Genomic DNA, 15,091 nt, shown 5'->3' on the forward strand with positions numbered 1-15,091 from the left:
GTGGTGTAATTCCCATAGTGTACAGCAAAGCAAGTTAGCTGCTGCAGCACATGCAGAAGAAAATGTCTCAGCCCCTTGTTCTGCAAGATGGTGGAAATCTTCCCGTGCTGGGAACTGTCCCCTGATTTTGGCCATGCGTTGATGGTGTCTATCCCAAAGGAGTTTCCTTCTCTTGAAAGCTCTGGATTGACAGGAATGTTGAGGCCTGTACAGTTCTTACCTGTTCTCATGCTTTGCCTTGAGTCTATAGCACCTCCTGTGTCTCCTTGGTTAATCTTGGTTCCTGGTAGGAATCTCTGCCTCTCTCAGCCTGTTTGGCTCCCTTTGTGCAGCTCACAGTCAGCTCAGGGGCTGAGTCTGCTCCACTTTATGCTGGAATCACTTCTCATTAATGGCATTGGCACTGCAGGAAGCATGTTCTGAAAGAGCCCTGGAATCAGACTGATGTAGCAGAAGCAGTGGGAGGCTTTTAGGTGCCACTTCAACTAAAAGGTGCTCCCGCTTAGCTTCATCCAGCTCTTCTCAGGTTTTCCAAAAGCAACATGGTGCTCTGTTTTTCCTTTGGAGAACCAAAGCCACGTGCTCCTGGAGGTTTTCACTTTCACTTGAAGAAATTGTGAGTGTTTTGCAGTTTCCCAAGAGAGTTGAAAGGGAAAAAGTTGAAAAATTTCAGCAGTTATGTTCCACTGTAAAGAGGAAAACATTTTCTCGAATGAGGCTTTTGCCCAGAGTGGGCTGGTGGGAAGAGACAGGAGGGAGTCAAAATCATCTGGGTTAGACTTTTGGAGAGCATTTTGGTGCTCAGGGGTTGATAGAAAATGCTAGAAAATTGCTAGAAAATGCATATTTGCTGTGTCTGTGTATCCCAGAGAGCAGAACCTGGCTTGCTGGCTGCAGGCAGGAATGCCCAGCAGCCCAGCTTGCCTGCACAGGCTGCAAGAACCCCTGGAGAGGCAAGATTGGCTTTTCATACTGGAACCACACTGTCAGTCAGTGCTGGTCATGTTTTTCCAGGCAGAAAATGCCTTTGAAGCCCATAGCTAATAGGCACAGCCTGTCTGTGTTTGTCACTTTTGGCAAGTTGATTGCTCTCATGGTTTTATGATTCTTCCTTGCTGCTTTACTGCCCATTTAAATTCTCTTTGTCATCTCCTTGTTTTGGGGATTGTCTTGCTGTGTTCCTGCTTTTGCTTTTCAGGTTTGCTTTTATTCCCAGTAAGGCCACAGTGTTTGGTCTTCTCTCTTGCTGGTCTGCCTGCCTGACTCTATCCCCAGAACGTGTTCTGAAACCCAAACCTGATCTGCTAGAAGGGAATTTCTTCCTTCCCCCAGGACAATGTGCTGGTTTGCTTTCAGGTAGCACCTTCCCTCTCTGGAATATGACTACTGCATATTCTGTGCTGGCAGAAGACAGCAGGTTTTTGGCCCTGTTGAATATGCAGATGACTTGGTTCAGGTGCTCTGTCTCCATCCTGCTGGTGCTGACCTGCTTGGCCCTTCTTTCCCACCAGGCACTGCCCTACTGCCCCTGGCCAAAATGTTGGACCCAGAGAGAAGGGATTCAAGTTCACCCGTGTGAATTACATTCCTGAACCTCCACAGCTGAAAGTGCTTTGGAAAAGGGGCCATGGAGGGATGACACCAGGGCACAGACAGGTCTCCTCTCGTCCTGTTTCCACAAGTGGCAAAATCATCATTTCACGTCTTTCCTGCAGAACCCTCAGGTGGTGAAGGTCTCCATGGAGAGCTCACCTTACTTCCAGCTCATGTGCTCCAACGATGCGTACCGCGTCGTGCTGCCAGGTGCATCTACCCCTGTGCGCATCCGGTTCACCCCCAACAAGAACAAGGTGAGACTGGAGGAGCCAAACCAGAGAATTTTCTCCAAAACCACCCTGCACTCTGGATATGGCCCATTCCATGCTGTGAGCTTGGCTCCAGGCCATGGACAGGCAGCCTGCAGCAGCCACTCACACTTTGGCACGTGCTGTCAGGCACTGCACCCAGGCCTGACAGGCTCAGCTTCCCCTCCCTGCACGTTTCTGAGCATTCCCAAGGGAAGATGCACAGGGGACGATATGAAAATTACACAGGGATGTTGACAATGACAGATGTTTGGCTATCTCTAGGTACAGTGGAAAGAGCTTAATTATTATGGAAAATTCTAGAGGAACAAAGGTCTGAGAGCTTTCCTCCTTCCTGACTGCCAGCAGTTTTCCTGCCTCGCCCTGAGCTGGAGCAAAGATGGTGCTTTTTCACACCCTCTGTTCTCCAGCCTTGCAGCTGTGCTGCCCCAGAGCACAGCTGACCATGGTACAGCTGCAGGGCCAGGGCAGAGGATGTGCTGTGCCTGTGAGCCCAGCCTGGCACAGGCACACTGGGCTCTGGGTGTCCTTAGTCAGCAGGAGGTTGCTGAGCTGCAGGCGACTTGGACACCTGTCTGAAAGAGCTCAGGTCCCTGAAAGGGCAGGTCCAAGCTGCAGGCAGACCTGTGAGCCCAGAGCCCATGGCAGTGACACTGCTGTGCCTCTGTCTTCATGCCTGTCCCTGTGCTTGCTCTGTCAGCTGGCACCCATTTCATGCCAAATGTGTTTTGTGTGGAGGTTTGAACACCAGGGCTGAGGCCCTGGCAAGTCTGATCTCAGTGCTGGGATCAGGAGGCTTGTTCATCCAGAAGGGTTTAGGACATGGCATGGAAGGGAGGAAGCCTTGCAGGGAAACAAAGAGAGGCTGTTTCCAACAGCATCCTGCTACCTTTTAGCACTGTTCTTCTCCTGACCTGGGTTGGAGAGGCAAAGTTAGAGGGGAGTTCTGAGCCAACTGATGTTTCTACACCAGGCCAGAGTTGCAGGATCTCTTTGGGTGCAGCTGTTTTCTCATCTTCCTTTTGCTGCTTAGAGTCAGTTTAAGACTTTGTCCTATCTCAAATAGCAGTAATACAGAAACCTAAAGAGGAGTGTCCTGTGTTCCCTAGCTCCATGTTCCTTAGAAGGGACTTAGGAATTATTTAACATCATTAAAATTTAGAGTAAAAGTTATGGTGGCCTAGGGTAGTTCTCTGTATGACCCAAATGACACAAGAGCTTAATGCCACAGAGATTAGTTTTCAAAGTGCACTGGTGCCTTTAAAATGTGACATATTAATAGAACTTAGTGTTCATTTTAGGGTGGAATAGGTAAATTGACGCCCTTGAAGGGTTATAGGAAATGGTTTTTCTTCTGCCATGGGGATGGCTAAATGCCCTGTGCTGAGGCAGTTTCTTTTCCTGCAGGATTATTCCCATGAGGTCGTCTGCATCACTTCAAGGGAAAGGATAGTTGTGCCAATTAGGGCCATTCGTGCTCGAGCCGTCCTGGATTTCCCTGACGAGCTGAACTTCTCTGAGTGTCCGGTCAAGTGCAGCACCCAGAAGACTCTGCTGGTTCACAATATTGGTAACCGGGCAGCTTGTTTCCAGCTGAGCACCCAGAGGTGAGGCAGCCCATCTCTCCTTGTGCAAAACACCTTGGGGTGATAACAGGGTTGGGAAAGAGCAACAGAAGGAAGCAGAGCATCACAGCTGCTGCCCTGCAGCCTGGCTGGAAACGAGCAGGATGGATGGCAGCTGCTCTTGCTTTCAGTGTTCTTAGCAGGATGCAGCCTTTGAGCTGTCTCTGTCCCAGATTTCTCTGTTCCTGGAGGGTGCTGGAACACATTAGTAGCTGGCTTGCACCTTCCTGAGCACAAGCAGCTTCTGAAATGCTTACTCACCACTGTCAGCCAAATAGACCCATTCTCTGGGAGGCCACAGGCACGTGGCCTCCCAGTGGTCCTCTCATCAGATGCCCAACATGAGCTGTGCTGCAGGCAGCCAGTGCAGTTCCTGATCCCAAAGCTGATCTGATTTCCCTTGTCAGCTGAGGGCATCAGTCACCTCTTCTGTTCTGTGATGAACCTTTGAAATCCAGTTTAAAATTTCAAACAGATGATTTAAATCTCTGAGTAAGTTTTTGCCCCTTTAATTGAGGTTTCTTTTTAAATACTCTGAAGTTCCTGTGTTTATGCTGTCTTGTCTTTTTTTTTCGTGTTAAATGTTTGCCAAAAGATCATGAATTCTTCATTGGGATCTTTTCATGAAGGTCGAGCTCCTGTAATGCCTATCACTATACCACATGCCCATAGGTACATGCACAGGTGTATAGGAAATATGAAACATTCAGTGAATATGTGAAAAGCAATTGGGCTGACTTAGAAGATAAAAGTATAGAATAACTTTTGCTGGAGGGGACCTCTGGAAATCATCTGAGCAGACACACTGCTCAAAGCAAGACCAGTGTCTGGGGATTGCAAGGGGCCATTGGGAGATCTGGACTTGTCTTTAGATGCCATACAAGGAAACAAACATAGAAATGGACCTAGTTAAAAAGCAGAAGAAAATAACCTATTAAAACCCCCTCCATAGCTTATCTTTTCTGCCTGTCCGGTGCAGTAGTGATTCATTGAAAGGATGGATCTAACAGAATGAGACCTATCTTAGGGAACAGCTCACAATTAACAGATAAAAGGCGAAAACTTAGCTTGCCAGCCCCATCTCTTGGGAGTGGTTTTCATTTGCTTATTACAGTATAAGGGATGTCTCCTTCACAGCTCTTCTCTCTGGGAAGATAGATCTGGGCTCAGGGAACAGCTTAGTGATGCTGGCTGAAATTCAGAGGAGTAGAGCTTGTGTCCTTGGGTCTTGGGGAGTCAGGTCTGTGTGAGAGATGACTGCTACAGCAGTAACAGAGGAGTCTGGTGGGTACAGCCCAGGGATGTAAGAGATGCAGGGGCTGAATTGCAGTCAGTTTTTCAGTCCTGACAACTGCGTCCTGAACTTGGCTGGATCCTCTTCTCCTGATAATTTGAAAATAAGAAGACACCTTTCTCAGGCAGCCCCTGAAGTCACCCCCAGGAGTGTTATTCCCATCCTGCCATGTGAGGGCAGGAGCATGTAACATGGGGCAGAAGTGGGAAGGGAATGGAAGGGAAGGTAGCACTGAAGCCTGGCCAGGGGTTCCCCTAACTGGCAGCTTCTCTGTTCTGATGAAATTTCTGGCAAAAGACTAAGAAAAGAATCCTGTGCCTTGCCCACACCAGGCACTGATCCCCCAAGCCCCAGCAGAGAGCTGCAGCAGTCCTGGCATCACCCCTGGGGCAGATGCGGGAGCACGTACACTAATCTGGCTTTGCTGGAGCCTTGTCTTTCCTCCCCTCCCTCCAAAGTCTCACATCCAGCACATAAACAATGCTGGCCCAAAGCTTCTCCATCAGCCAGTAGTGATGTTCTCACCAAGGGTAATGGGAATGTCAGGCCCATAATTGCAGCAATAGGTCCTTAATGAGCTGAACCTGAAGCAAGTTCATCAGCTGTCACTACTGACATGAATAAAGTTCAGCTTGCCAGGTGTTCTCTCTAATTTTGTGTGTGATGCATTCATCACCAAGCTCCCCAGAACACACTTTTAAGTGACAGATTGACCACCAGCAAAGCACCAAGGCCAGGAATTTTGTTTCCTCAGTGGGGCTGTAGAAGAGCACAAAGCCCAGCAGCTGCTGGGCAGAAGCACATTTCACCTGAGCTGTCCCTGAGCATCAAAGCACAGTCTTGTGTTTATCAGGCAAGAGCTATTTACCTGGTGACCAATCCTAGTTGCTCCTGTCAAATCCAAAGTGCACCAACACATCTGCATAATTATTTCCAACACATTGCACAGAGTTTGGCTGCTGGGCCAAGTAAACAATTACCAGCCTGCATGACAACCCAGAGTCCCAGACTGCATTGCTGGTAAATACACAGATACTCCTGTTCTGCTTCCTTGGTGTACTCCTGCTCATGGTGCTTCATTTAGCTGGGATTGGATCCTTCAGACTTTAAATGGCATCCTCCTTTTGGGTCTTGTTTCCATGTTACTGTGTTACTCTAATCTGGTGTTGGTGCTTGGCACCAACTGATGGTGGATGGGAACTCACTGTCAGTTCATCATCCTGCTGTAAAACTTTCATACCTTCTCTCTGTGAGTTCTCACAGGCAGCTCCTCACAACACTGACTCCTTTTCTCTTTCTTCCTCATGGCCACCTGACTCCTTCCTGTCCCTCACAGCCTGTACTAACCCTTGCTGTCCCTAGCACAACCACCTGACCCTTACCCTTCACAGCACAGCTGACAAACTCCAACTCTCCTCTCGACCAGGTAATCCACTCTTTTATAACACCCATCCTTATTGAACCATCCTTACTGGACATAGCTGTGACCTCTTAAGGGCAAGGCTGTTCATACTCTTTGGTAATTAGCACAGCTGCAACTCCTCAGGGGCGAGATTGCCTTCTGCACTATCTCTATTCTCTTACAATCCAGCCTCCCGCAATCTGATTTGCCCTCTCTCAGAGTTTTGATTGTTCCTTTTCTTAGAGCAGCTTTCATTGAAAAGCAGATAAAATGTGCCCTTTTTAGGCTAAATCAGCATGTTTTAAAGGTAAAATAAACCAAAGAACCACACTGCAAATTCAACAGTAATTATTCCATGGTCTTCAAGGAAACGTTCCTTCTCCCTGTCTGATTCCTAGGCTAATCTCACAGGACAGGTAGTGCCCTAACATTTGCATCTCTTGAGATGAGGTTTATAGGCAGCAGGAAAAAAGAAATTCCTGAGGCAGTCAGTGTCAAGTTGTGCATGCAGATAGTTCTCAACCCTCTCTGTGCTCTTCACAAACCATTCTCTGATGGGATTGCTGGCAGTGGGACCCTTGAGTCTCATTGCAGAGGGCTGGATGCAGAGTATGGGGGATGTGAAGTAATTTTATCCCACAGGATCTTGTGAGGAGGGCTGAATCTCCTCAGAAGTGGGTCAGTGGCTGTTTCTGATCCTGTCTGTTCTATCTTCTGTTGACTGTGGTTGGTTTGCTCCCTGCTTGCCCAAGTGAGCTGACGTGAACTGCACTGCAGGAGGAATCTCATGCCCTGGTGTCCTTCCGAACCCCTGATCCCTCTCTTTGTGTTGCAGTCCTTTCTCTGTGGTTCCGACCACAGGAACTGTGGGCGCTGGTGACACCGTGGAGGTGACAGTGGGATTTCACCCGCTGAAAAACGATGACTATTGCAAGGACTTGTGCTGCAACACAGGTGAGTGCTGGGCCCTGCAAGGGCACAGGACAGTTCTCCACCATGGCTCCCTGTTCTCCCATCCCCCTCCAGAGGTACCTCCCCTGTTCAGCTTCACCCCAAAGCAAACTGAGAATTCCTTGGTGTTTAGGGGGTTGATAAAGTGGATCCCCTCTAACAGGCTAAGATTCTGGACTCCTCTTTTGCTGGGAGTTTCTGAGTGGAGGAAGGAGGATCCCTGATTCTCCACTACCGTGTGGCTATGCCTGGGTGAAGTTTTCTTTTATTCCTGGGCAGTGCTGTATGTGAGGTGTGAGGTTTCCATCTGACTCTCTCCAATGCAATGGATTTCTTGCACACCTCTGTCCCACATGCTGCTTCTCCATTGGCTTTTCACAGACCCTTTTTCTATGTTGCCCTCTACACATAAATTTAGTTTCTGTCTAATAGCATTTTCAGGCCCTCAAGTTCCTGGGCGGTGACAAATCAAGACAAATTTTTCCTCATCCCCATTTCCCAGGACATTCATGCTGCTGCAAACCTCTCACATCTATCTCCCATTTGATTTCTAGACTAAGGGAGTCTTCATACAGAAGCTGCTCTGTACTTATTAAACTTTCCTTTGTCCCTTTTAAATTTGAAATGCTTCAGCTTGGTTTTTGAGATCAGAACAATATAAAATATTTCAAGACTGATGTGGCTGTGTGTTTGGATCACATCATTATTATGATGATAATTTTAATGGTGTTCATTTTGTAGTGGTTTGTCATATTGCAGAGCCAGGCTGGTTGTGTTTCCTCACTTGTTTCCCCTACTGCTGTGGGCTGTCACTTCACTTGTTCCTCTGGGCCTCCTTTTGCTGCCCACATGCCCTCAGGCATATTTGCTTGTCAACAACAAGGGATCCAAGGGATCAGGAGAGACAGGATTCTTTTGGGATGCCCAGGGGAGACCCTGGGCAAGGCAGGACTGAACAGGGCTCCTCAGTGTGATCTGAGTGTGTCACCTGAGCACATCTGACAAATCTCACTGTACACACTGTCACCTTGGGGCAAAGCTCTAGAAACACACTCAGAAATAAGGTGTTTAAGGAGCTGCCCAGGACGTCCTCACACTGTGCACACAGAGCTATCAGGATGTGATAAATGTACTGATCCACAGAACTGCTAATACAGCTAAAAGCTGTGACACTTCCTTCTGTGACCTGTGGTTTGCTCTGTTCCTTGTGCTTCCATCAGTCAGTGAGCTGAGCAAAGACTCCCCTTTGCTTTGTTCCAGGTGAAGAAATTATCAAGATAAACCTCTACGGAGACGCTATAGATTTCGATATTGGGTTGAGCACAGATTCCGTGGAGGTTGAGAAGACTTTCATGACCATGTCAAACTACAGAACCGTGTTAATTTACAACAGGAGTAACATCACAGCCCACTTCCAGTGGAAGGCTTTTCCTACTGAGGAAGATGAGAATGAAGAGAAGAGGAGGTTGGTTTGAAAGATACATTTCAGTGAGATACATGGCCCAAGACTAAAACTAATGTGTGGCCTCAGGGGGGTGTTGGTGCTTTTGAATGGTTTAGACCAAGTAAACCATCCCTGGCACCAGGGTGTGTGTCCCTGGGCTTCAGGAGCTCAGCGCTAAGCATTCCAGTTCCATTTATACTCTAACCAGGAATGGCATTTTGGGAAGGAAAGGATTGGATTTCCTCAAGTTCTAATTGGGCTTTTGCCTCTCTAATCTTCTTCCTACATGACCTGGCAACATTCTTAAACAGCTCCTGATTTGCCAGCCCCTCTTTCCAAAGGTGATACACCCTCTTTTATTCCCTTAGTTCCTTCAAGAGCTCCTTGCCTATCCAGGCTGGTTGTCTTCCCTGTCAGCTTGTCTTTCAGCACACAGGGACAGTTTGTTCCTGTGCCTTCAAGACTTCTTTCTTGAAGTATGTCCATCTTTCCTGGACTCCTTTGTTTTTAAGGGCTGTTTCCCAAGGCACTCTCCAAATCAGTCTCTTGAATAGGCCGAATCTGCTCCCCAGAAGTCCAGGGTGAAAGTTTTGTTGATGCCCATCCTTGTTTCACCAAATATTGATAACTCTATTATTTCACAGTCACTGCACCCCAGACAGTGGTGAACAGATGAAGTTCATGTAGTTATTAGAGAATCCCCTTGTGATATCCAGTGCCTGGATCCCAGGGAGGCAGCACTGTGGAATGGATCTGGTCAATATAACAGGGCCCTCAGCTCCCCTTAGAACAGAATCACCCACTACCACTACTCTTCTTTTCTTCTTAATACTTGAGGCTCTGATCTGTTTGACAGACCAAGTACAACTGGGAGACTCTCCAGAAAGAATTTTTTCTGTAGTGTCATCTCCCTGACCCTCTGGAGCCAGGGCCTCATACCAGTTCTGTCAGGGCACCTGGGCAGGTGATGGAGGTGAGGACGGAATTTTATTACCTCCCCAGTAGAGACCCATTTCCATTCCCCACTGTCTCTTAGGTCTTCTCCTTCTTCCTGATAACAAGAAGGGCAGGGCTCCTCTGGCTCCTGCTGAGCCTCTCTCAGGGTTGGATGGGTGTTTATTTATTTTTCGTTCTCCCTAATGCTCCTCAGCCTTTCCACTTCTTCCTTAAGTTCTGCTGCCAGACAGAGCAGATAATTCAGCTGCTCACATCACACGCATGTGTTTTTCACACTATCCTCTGATATTAACAACAGGCTCGGACCCTCCCAGCAATCAGGGTCCTGGACAGCTGCGTCCTTCCTGGGGGGTTCTGTTTGAGTTAGTACACTCCTGCTGGCAGCAGCAGCAGCAATGGCTTTTCATCAGCTTTAAACCATTGCTGGGGAAAAGAAAAAAAAAAGGCAGAAAGAAGAAAGAAAGGAAAAAAAAAAGGCTTGCACCTCACAACCAGCCAATAGACACAACCCGCTACACAAGGAGGGTGGGTGGCTGCACCCTTTCTGCTCAGCCTGCTTGCACGAACTGCCACGCGAAAACTGAAAAATGCCGTGCCAAAAGTGCTGGGCCAGAACTGCTGTGGCAAGTCCCTGTTTGCTGTGGGCCAGGTCACTCACACTCCTCAGAGCCATTTTAAATTGCCTGCAAAGCACCAGGAGATTGACCCTTGCCTGCTTGAATGGCTGGTGAGAGGGTCCTTTAGTGCCCTGGGCTTCTCGGTTTTCCACTGTTCTCTATCTCCTTGCACAGTGTTTGACTTCCATACAAGCTCTGTGTGTCAAAAGAAAAGCCCATGACCTTCTCTGGCTACTTCCCTGGGCTGTTTATTTCCATTTTTTCCCACTTGCCTGCCTCAGTCTGGACCCCAGGTGATCCACTTTCCCCTCAGAAGCAACTATGTTTCCCCAACATAAACTTCAATCTGGTTTTGGTTTTTTTTCCAGTTACATCTGTTTTTATGGCAGTCTGTGTCCTAGACTGTCACTAGGACATTTTGTTCTTCCTTACTTCCAGTCATAGGAATGGTTTTAGCTCCAAGGCCAGTGTCCTGCTGTCAGAGAAGCTTTTGAGATCTCAGCAAAGAGGGCTTTTTATGAGAGGAGATAGTGCAGGATCCTTTCCCTTTCAGGACATTCTACTACCATGCACTGGGATGAGGCCCAAAAAGCTCTGGATCATGAAAATGTCTCTCCAGGAATTTGCTGTCTCCCTCCGGCACAACAAAGTCCCTTCCCCTCTCAGAGCCTCTGTTTTCATGCATATAAAACCTTGAATGTCACTGAAGGGGTGTGGCACCTGAATTCATCAATTTCCTTTGGAAGTGCTCTGGGATGCTCTTGTGAAAGGGAGAGTAGGGAACAGGGCAGGTCCAGAAGAAGAAACAAAGAGTGATGCTGGTAACACGTAGCTGCAACCCAGCTTCATCTCCCCTTCCCAGGGAAGTCCTGCTCCATCATCTTTATCTGCTTCCCCCAAGCAGCTCAGTGGTAGGAAAAGCCACTTGAAGTGGCTGGTGGATTCTCCCTCAGTTATGGCAGAGGCTTTGAGCCAGGAGGTTCTCCTGAGGGCTGCTGGCTTTGGAAACATCTCCTGAGCTTGCAAGCGTGGAGTAAAACTAGCTGCTGTGCCAGTGAACAAGTTATCCTCTGATCCATCTGGGACCCCCATGGCTTGGGGTCAGCCTTTGCTGGGGAGCTGCTGCTGCTCCTCCCCAGGTGCTTTGCTCTCCTGCACTCACACTTCTCTCTGCAAATATGTGGCTTATTAAACAATCTGCTGTCCTTGTCTCTCCTGTGGCTGCAGGCAGCAGATACCGCTGGAGCCAAGAATGTTGTTTCTGGACAACTTAATTGAGGAGAAAGAAGAGAAGGAGAAGGGCTCTTGTGAAGATCACATTGCCCTTGCGAGCAACATAGTCCAAGAGGAGATGGCAAAGATGCCAGAAGACCCCATGTTTTCTGATGACGTTTTTTTCATCGAGCCAATGGTAAGTGATAGCTGAGAACCTCATTTTGCTCCTCCTCCTCCTCCTCCTCGGCTCAAGGCAGGGCTGGGAGCCTGAAAAAGCTGAGCTCTGCTGCCAGGCAGGGCTGGAGCTCAAGGGCACTCTGTGCATGTCCTTGCAGTGTCACAGGAAGCAGTTATTGTAGGTAGGGGCTCCCCTGACCCGTGGGATTCAGCAGAGGCTGGTGGAGCACTGCCAGCTCACACACTGACCTGAAGCTTGCAATGGTTCACTGGGAAAAGGAGGCCAAATTCAGCCCAAGGTTAATCCCATAAATGCCAATGCCCTCCTGTAACCATGCCTTGCACTATTTCTGAGTGTCCCTTGCAGTGTCATCTGAGAGCCTGGACACAAGGCTGGAAGGTTTCACTGGGTCTTTTGAGTTCTTCTGCACAGAGGGACAGAAAACCTTTTCCTTTTCTGTCTGTGCAAGCAAACTGCCACATGCTCCCATCAACCAGAGCCCTGATTCAGAGCACTGGCATTGTGAGAGATGATGATCTGAGTACTGTCATTGTGGGAGGTGATGAATGCCTGGCGTCTGCACAGTGCAGAATCCCTTCTCATCTTGGAGTAAACCCTAGAATAATGCCAACCTCTGCTTTCTTTCAAAACAGGTTTAACTAATGTATTTATTTCCAAGGAAGGGGATCATCTTCTCTTCTTATGAATAGCCACCAGTGCACAGTGGCAGTTGCATCCCACTGCAGCTGACAGCAGCCTGATGTGACCAAGAGCTTGTGTCAGAGCAGTGGGAATATTGTGAAGAGTGGGAGCTGATCAGCTGAGCATTGAGAGCTCCCAGCATTATGTTGAGCTGGGTTTGGAGTGTTTCCTTGGGCTCCTTGTGTTGTTCACTCATCGTTGATGCTCTAAATAAATAAAGGCTTACAGGACTGTGGTTGAAAACAAGAAACAAAGCTTGAAGATAAATGTTTTGCTGTCTCTCTCTGTTTTAGGAGGGAGAAATTGAGCCGTATAGCTCGGCTGAAATCAAGGTGACCTTCAAACCCCTAGAGGCACTAGAGTACCAAAATATGGCTTACTGCAACATCTCAGGTACAGCTCCTTTCCCCTGCTTCTCTCACCCACAGTGAAGCCATGGTGCAAGCCTGGGCTCCCATGTAACTGCTGGGAGGAATCCCTGGTCAGGAGGGCAGTGCTGGCACATTCCCACTGGCCCTGCAGCTTCCAGGGAGTCTCCTGTGCAAGGCCAGGGCTCAGAACACCCGTGTGTGGGTTACCAATCCCAGAACAGCCCAGGCAGTGCAGGGAGAAGTTTTCATACCATGCCTTTGCCAACATTTCCTCAAAGGCCAGAGAGCTACAGAGCAGAACATCTTTAGTGAACAAGCACTAAGCCCCTCTAGAGAACACTGACTTCCAGGATGGGTCCATTTGACATGGATCCATCATCAGGCAGCAGCAGCTGAGTTAGAAATGTGGTCCCTGAGCCTGGATCATCTCCCACTGCCCAGACACCACCAGAGCAGAGGTGGCTGAGCCCCACTGAGCCCAGGGTATTTGTAGAAGGAGCACCCTTGGCCAGCACCTGCTTCTCTCCCTGTGTGGGAATTGTCACCTTGCAGCTCGCAGTCTGTGGAAATAGAACACCGTGCTGAGGGTCAGAAGTTGAGGACTTTGGCAGGACTTTGGCAACAAAGTTGTGTGCTGCTGGGCCAGGTAGTTCGGCAATTGCTGCCCAGCAATTTGCTCTTTATGAGCTTTGTGCCTTCACTGAATGAATTTCAAAGCTCCTCTAAGTGCATGGGAAAGAAACCACAGAATCATAGTATGTTCAGGATGGAATGGACCTTAAAGATTGTCTAGTTCCCTCCCACTAGATCAGGTAGCTCCAAGCCCCATCCAGCCTGGCTTTGAACACTTGCAGGGCCAGAACCTCGCCCCTGGGGAATCTGCCCCAGTGTCTCACCACCCCCACAATAAAATATTTCTTCCTAATATCTAACCTAAATTTCCTTTCTTTCAATCTATACCCATTATGCTTGGCCTGTCACTACAGGACATCAGAGATGTTTTAAACTCAGCAGACTGGTGGCTAAAATTGGAAACCAGACCAAGGAATGGGTTAGAAATTGCAAGTCAGCCCCAAGGGATATCTCCTGAAGGAAGAGAAGGATCTATATCTTCTCCTGCAGCATCAGGAGCTGGTTGCATCCAGCTCAGAGTCAGGGATTAGCATTGAGGCAGCCTGGAAAATACAGTGTAACAGAGGGAATGATTGTACTGAAATGGACATCTCTCCCCAGGCCGTGAGAGCAGGCTGCCCCTGCACCTCAGAGGGGAAGGCCAAGGACCCTTGGTTGAACTCAGCTGTCATACTCTGAACCTTGACAAGATTTTCATCAACTTCCCCCACGTCTGTGAGGTGAGCAGCAGGGGCTGGGATGGGTCCTGATGGCTCCTGAGGTGAGCAGCAAGCCTGGTGGAGCTGTGGAATTCCTGGCAACCTGGGCAGTTGTGAGCAGGGAATATTTGACATACTGGTCAAACCTGGTGGGGTCTGAAAGGTGTGTCTGTTGTTCATGAAGCCCCAGCCCCTGCTTTTGGGCAGCCTTCCTTAGGGATCAGCTGGGAGGCTTCCTGCAAAACAGCCCCTTGGCAGGTGAAACCAACACTGGGTCAAAAAGCTGCATGTCCAGAGGCTTTTGTGGCAGTGCCAGACACAAGGCACCTTTGTACCGGGCTGTTGAGAAGCAGCTGGAACAAATTGGCTGCCTTTGAGCTTCAGTCCACTGCAAACAATTTCCAGTCAAGTGTCTCCTGCTTATTCTTGGAAGTCACAGGAAAGCCATCCAGGCCTCCTGGCTCAGTGCTGGCCCTTGCTGAGGGCTTGGGAGTTCTTTCCCTTGCTCACCAGTCCCTCACCACACTTCAGCCTTGGTGCATCTCAGGCTCTAGAAAGACAAAAGTGTTCCTGGGAATAAAGCAAAGGATTTTTCTACCTATTTGCCTCTCCCCCACAATAGTGTCAAGTTTGCAAAAAAAAAAAAAAAAAAAAAAATCAAGGGAGAGCAACTGAAAGAGGTAGAAAATGAGGCACTACATCATGCCAGACACTTTCAAAAGCTTGGCTGTGGAAGGGAAAGACACGCGGAGTTTTCTTACCAAAAGATGATGCTGTCTATACTTTTTGATGCTGATGGCTCATAATCAATACATTGTTTTCATATGGGAAAAGGTGAATGAATAGATGGTGCTGTTGGAGCTGTGCAGGCTGGGGCAGCAGCAGCTCAGTGCTGATTCACCAGGCAGCTGCAATCACCACACTCAGGGCTCTCAGGGCCAGGTTTCAATGAGCTTGGTGATGCTGCCCAGAGGTGCACTGCTCTGTGTCCATGGGATAACCCCAGGGTGACTGCAGTTCTGTGGAGTTACCACTGCTTTGCATGAAAACCCAAAGGCAGAACTTGTCCTGTTGTATTTTTTGGCTTCTGCCATTCAGCAGCACAAAGCATCTTCTGCCTTTTCTGGGTGTTAATTGCA

General features: G+C 48.6%; 1 protein-coding gene and 1 pseudogene across 5 annotated transcripts in view; both read left to right on the forward strand.

Moving 5' to 3' along the window:
- LOC135279718 (peroxisomal coenzyme A diphosphatase NUDT7-like) overlaps positions 1–15,091 on the forward strand; it is a 211,461-nt pseudogene that overhangs the window by 113,094 nt on the left and 83,276 nt on the right.
- Positions 1–15,091, forward strand: part of LOC135279544 (hydrocephalus-inducing protein-like) — a 73,460-nt gene that overhangs the window by 5,340 nt on the left and 53,029 nt on the right. For all 5 annotated transcript variants that reach the window (XR_010346762.1, XM_064386991.1, XM_064386993.1 and 2 more), the window contains 7 exons: positions 1,716–1,850; positions 3,273–3,472; positions 7,022–7,140; positions 8,398–8,602; positions 11,383–11,566; positions 12,544–12,643; positions 13,855–13,973. Coding sequence is in view for 4 of the 5 variants with exons in the window: in XM_064386991.1 (XP_064243061.1) it covers positions 1,716–1,850; positions 3,273–3,472; positions 7,022–7,140; positions 8,398–8,602; positions 11,383–11,566; positions 12,544–12,643; positions 13,855–13,973 (1,062 nt within the window). In the remaining variant the exon portion in view is untranslated. The remainder of the gene's footprint in view (positions 1–1,715; positions 1,851–3,272; positions 3,473–7,021; positions 7,141–8,397; positions 8,603–11,382; positions 11,567–12,543; positions 12,644–13,854; positions 13,974–15,091) is intronic.

This window comes from Passer domesticus, chromosome 12, assembly GCF_036417665.1.
Source record: "Passer domesticus isolate bPasDom1 chromosome 12, bPasDom1.hap1, whole genome shotgun sequence".
NCBI lineage: Eukaryota > Metazoa > Chordata > Aves > Passeriformes > Passeridae > Passer > Passer domesticus.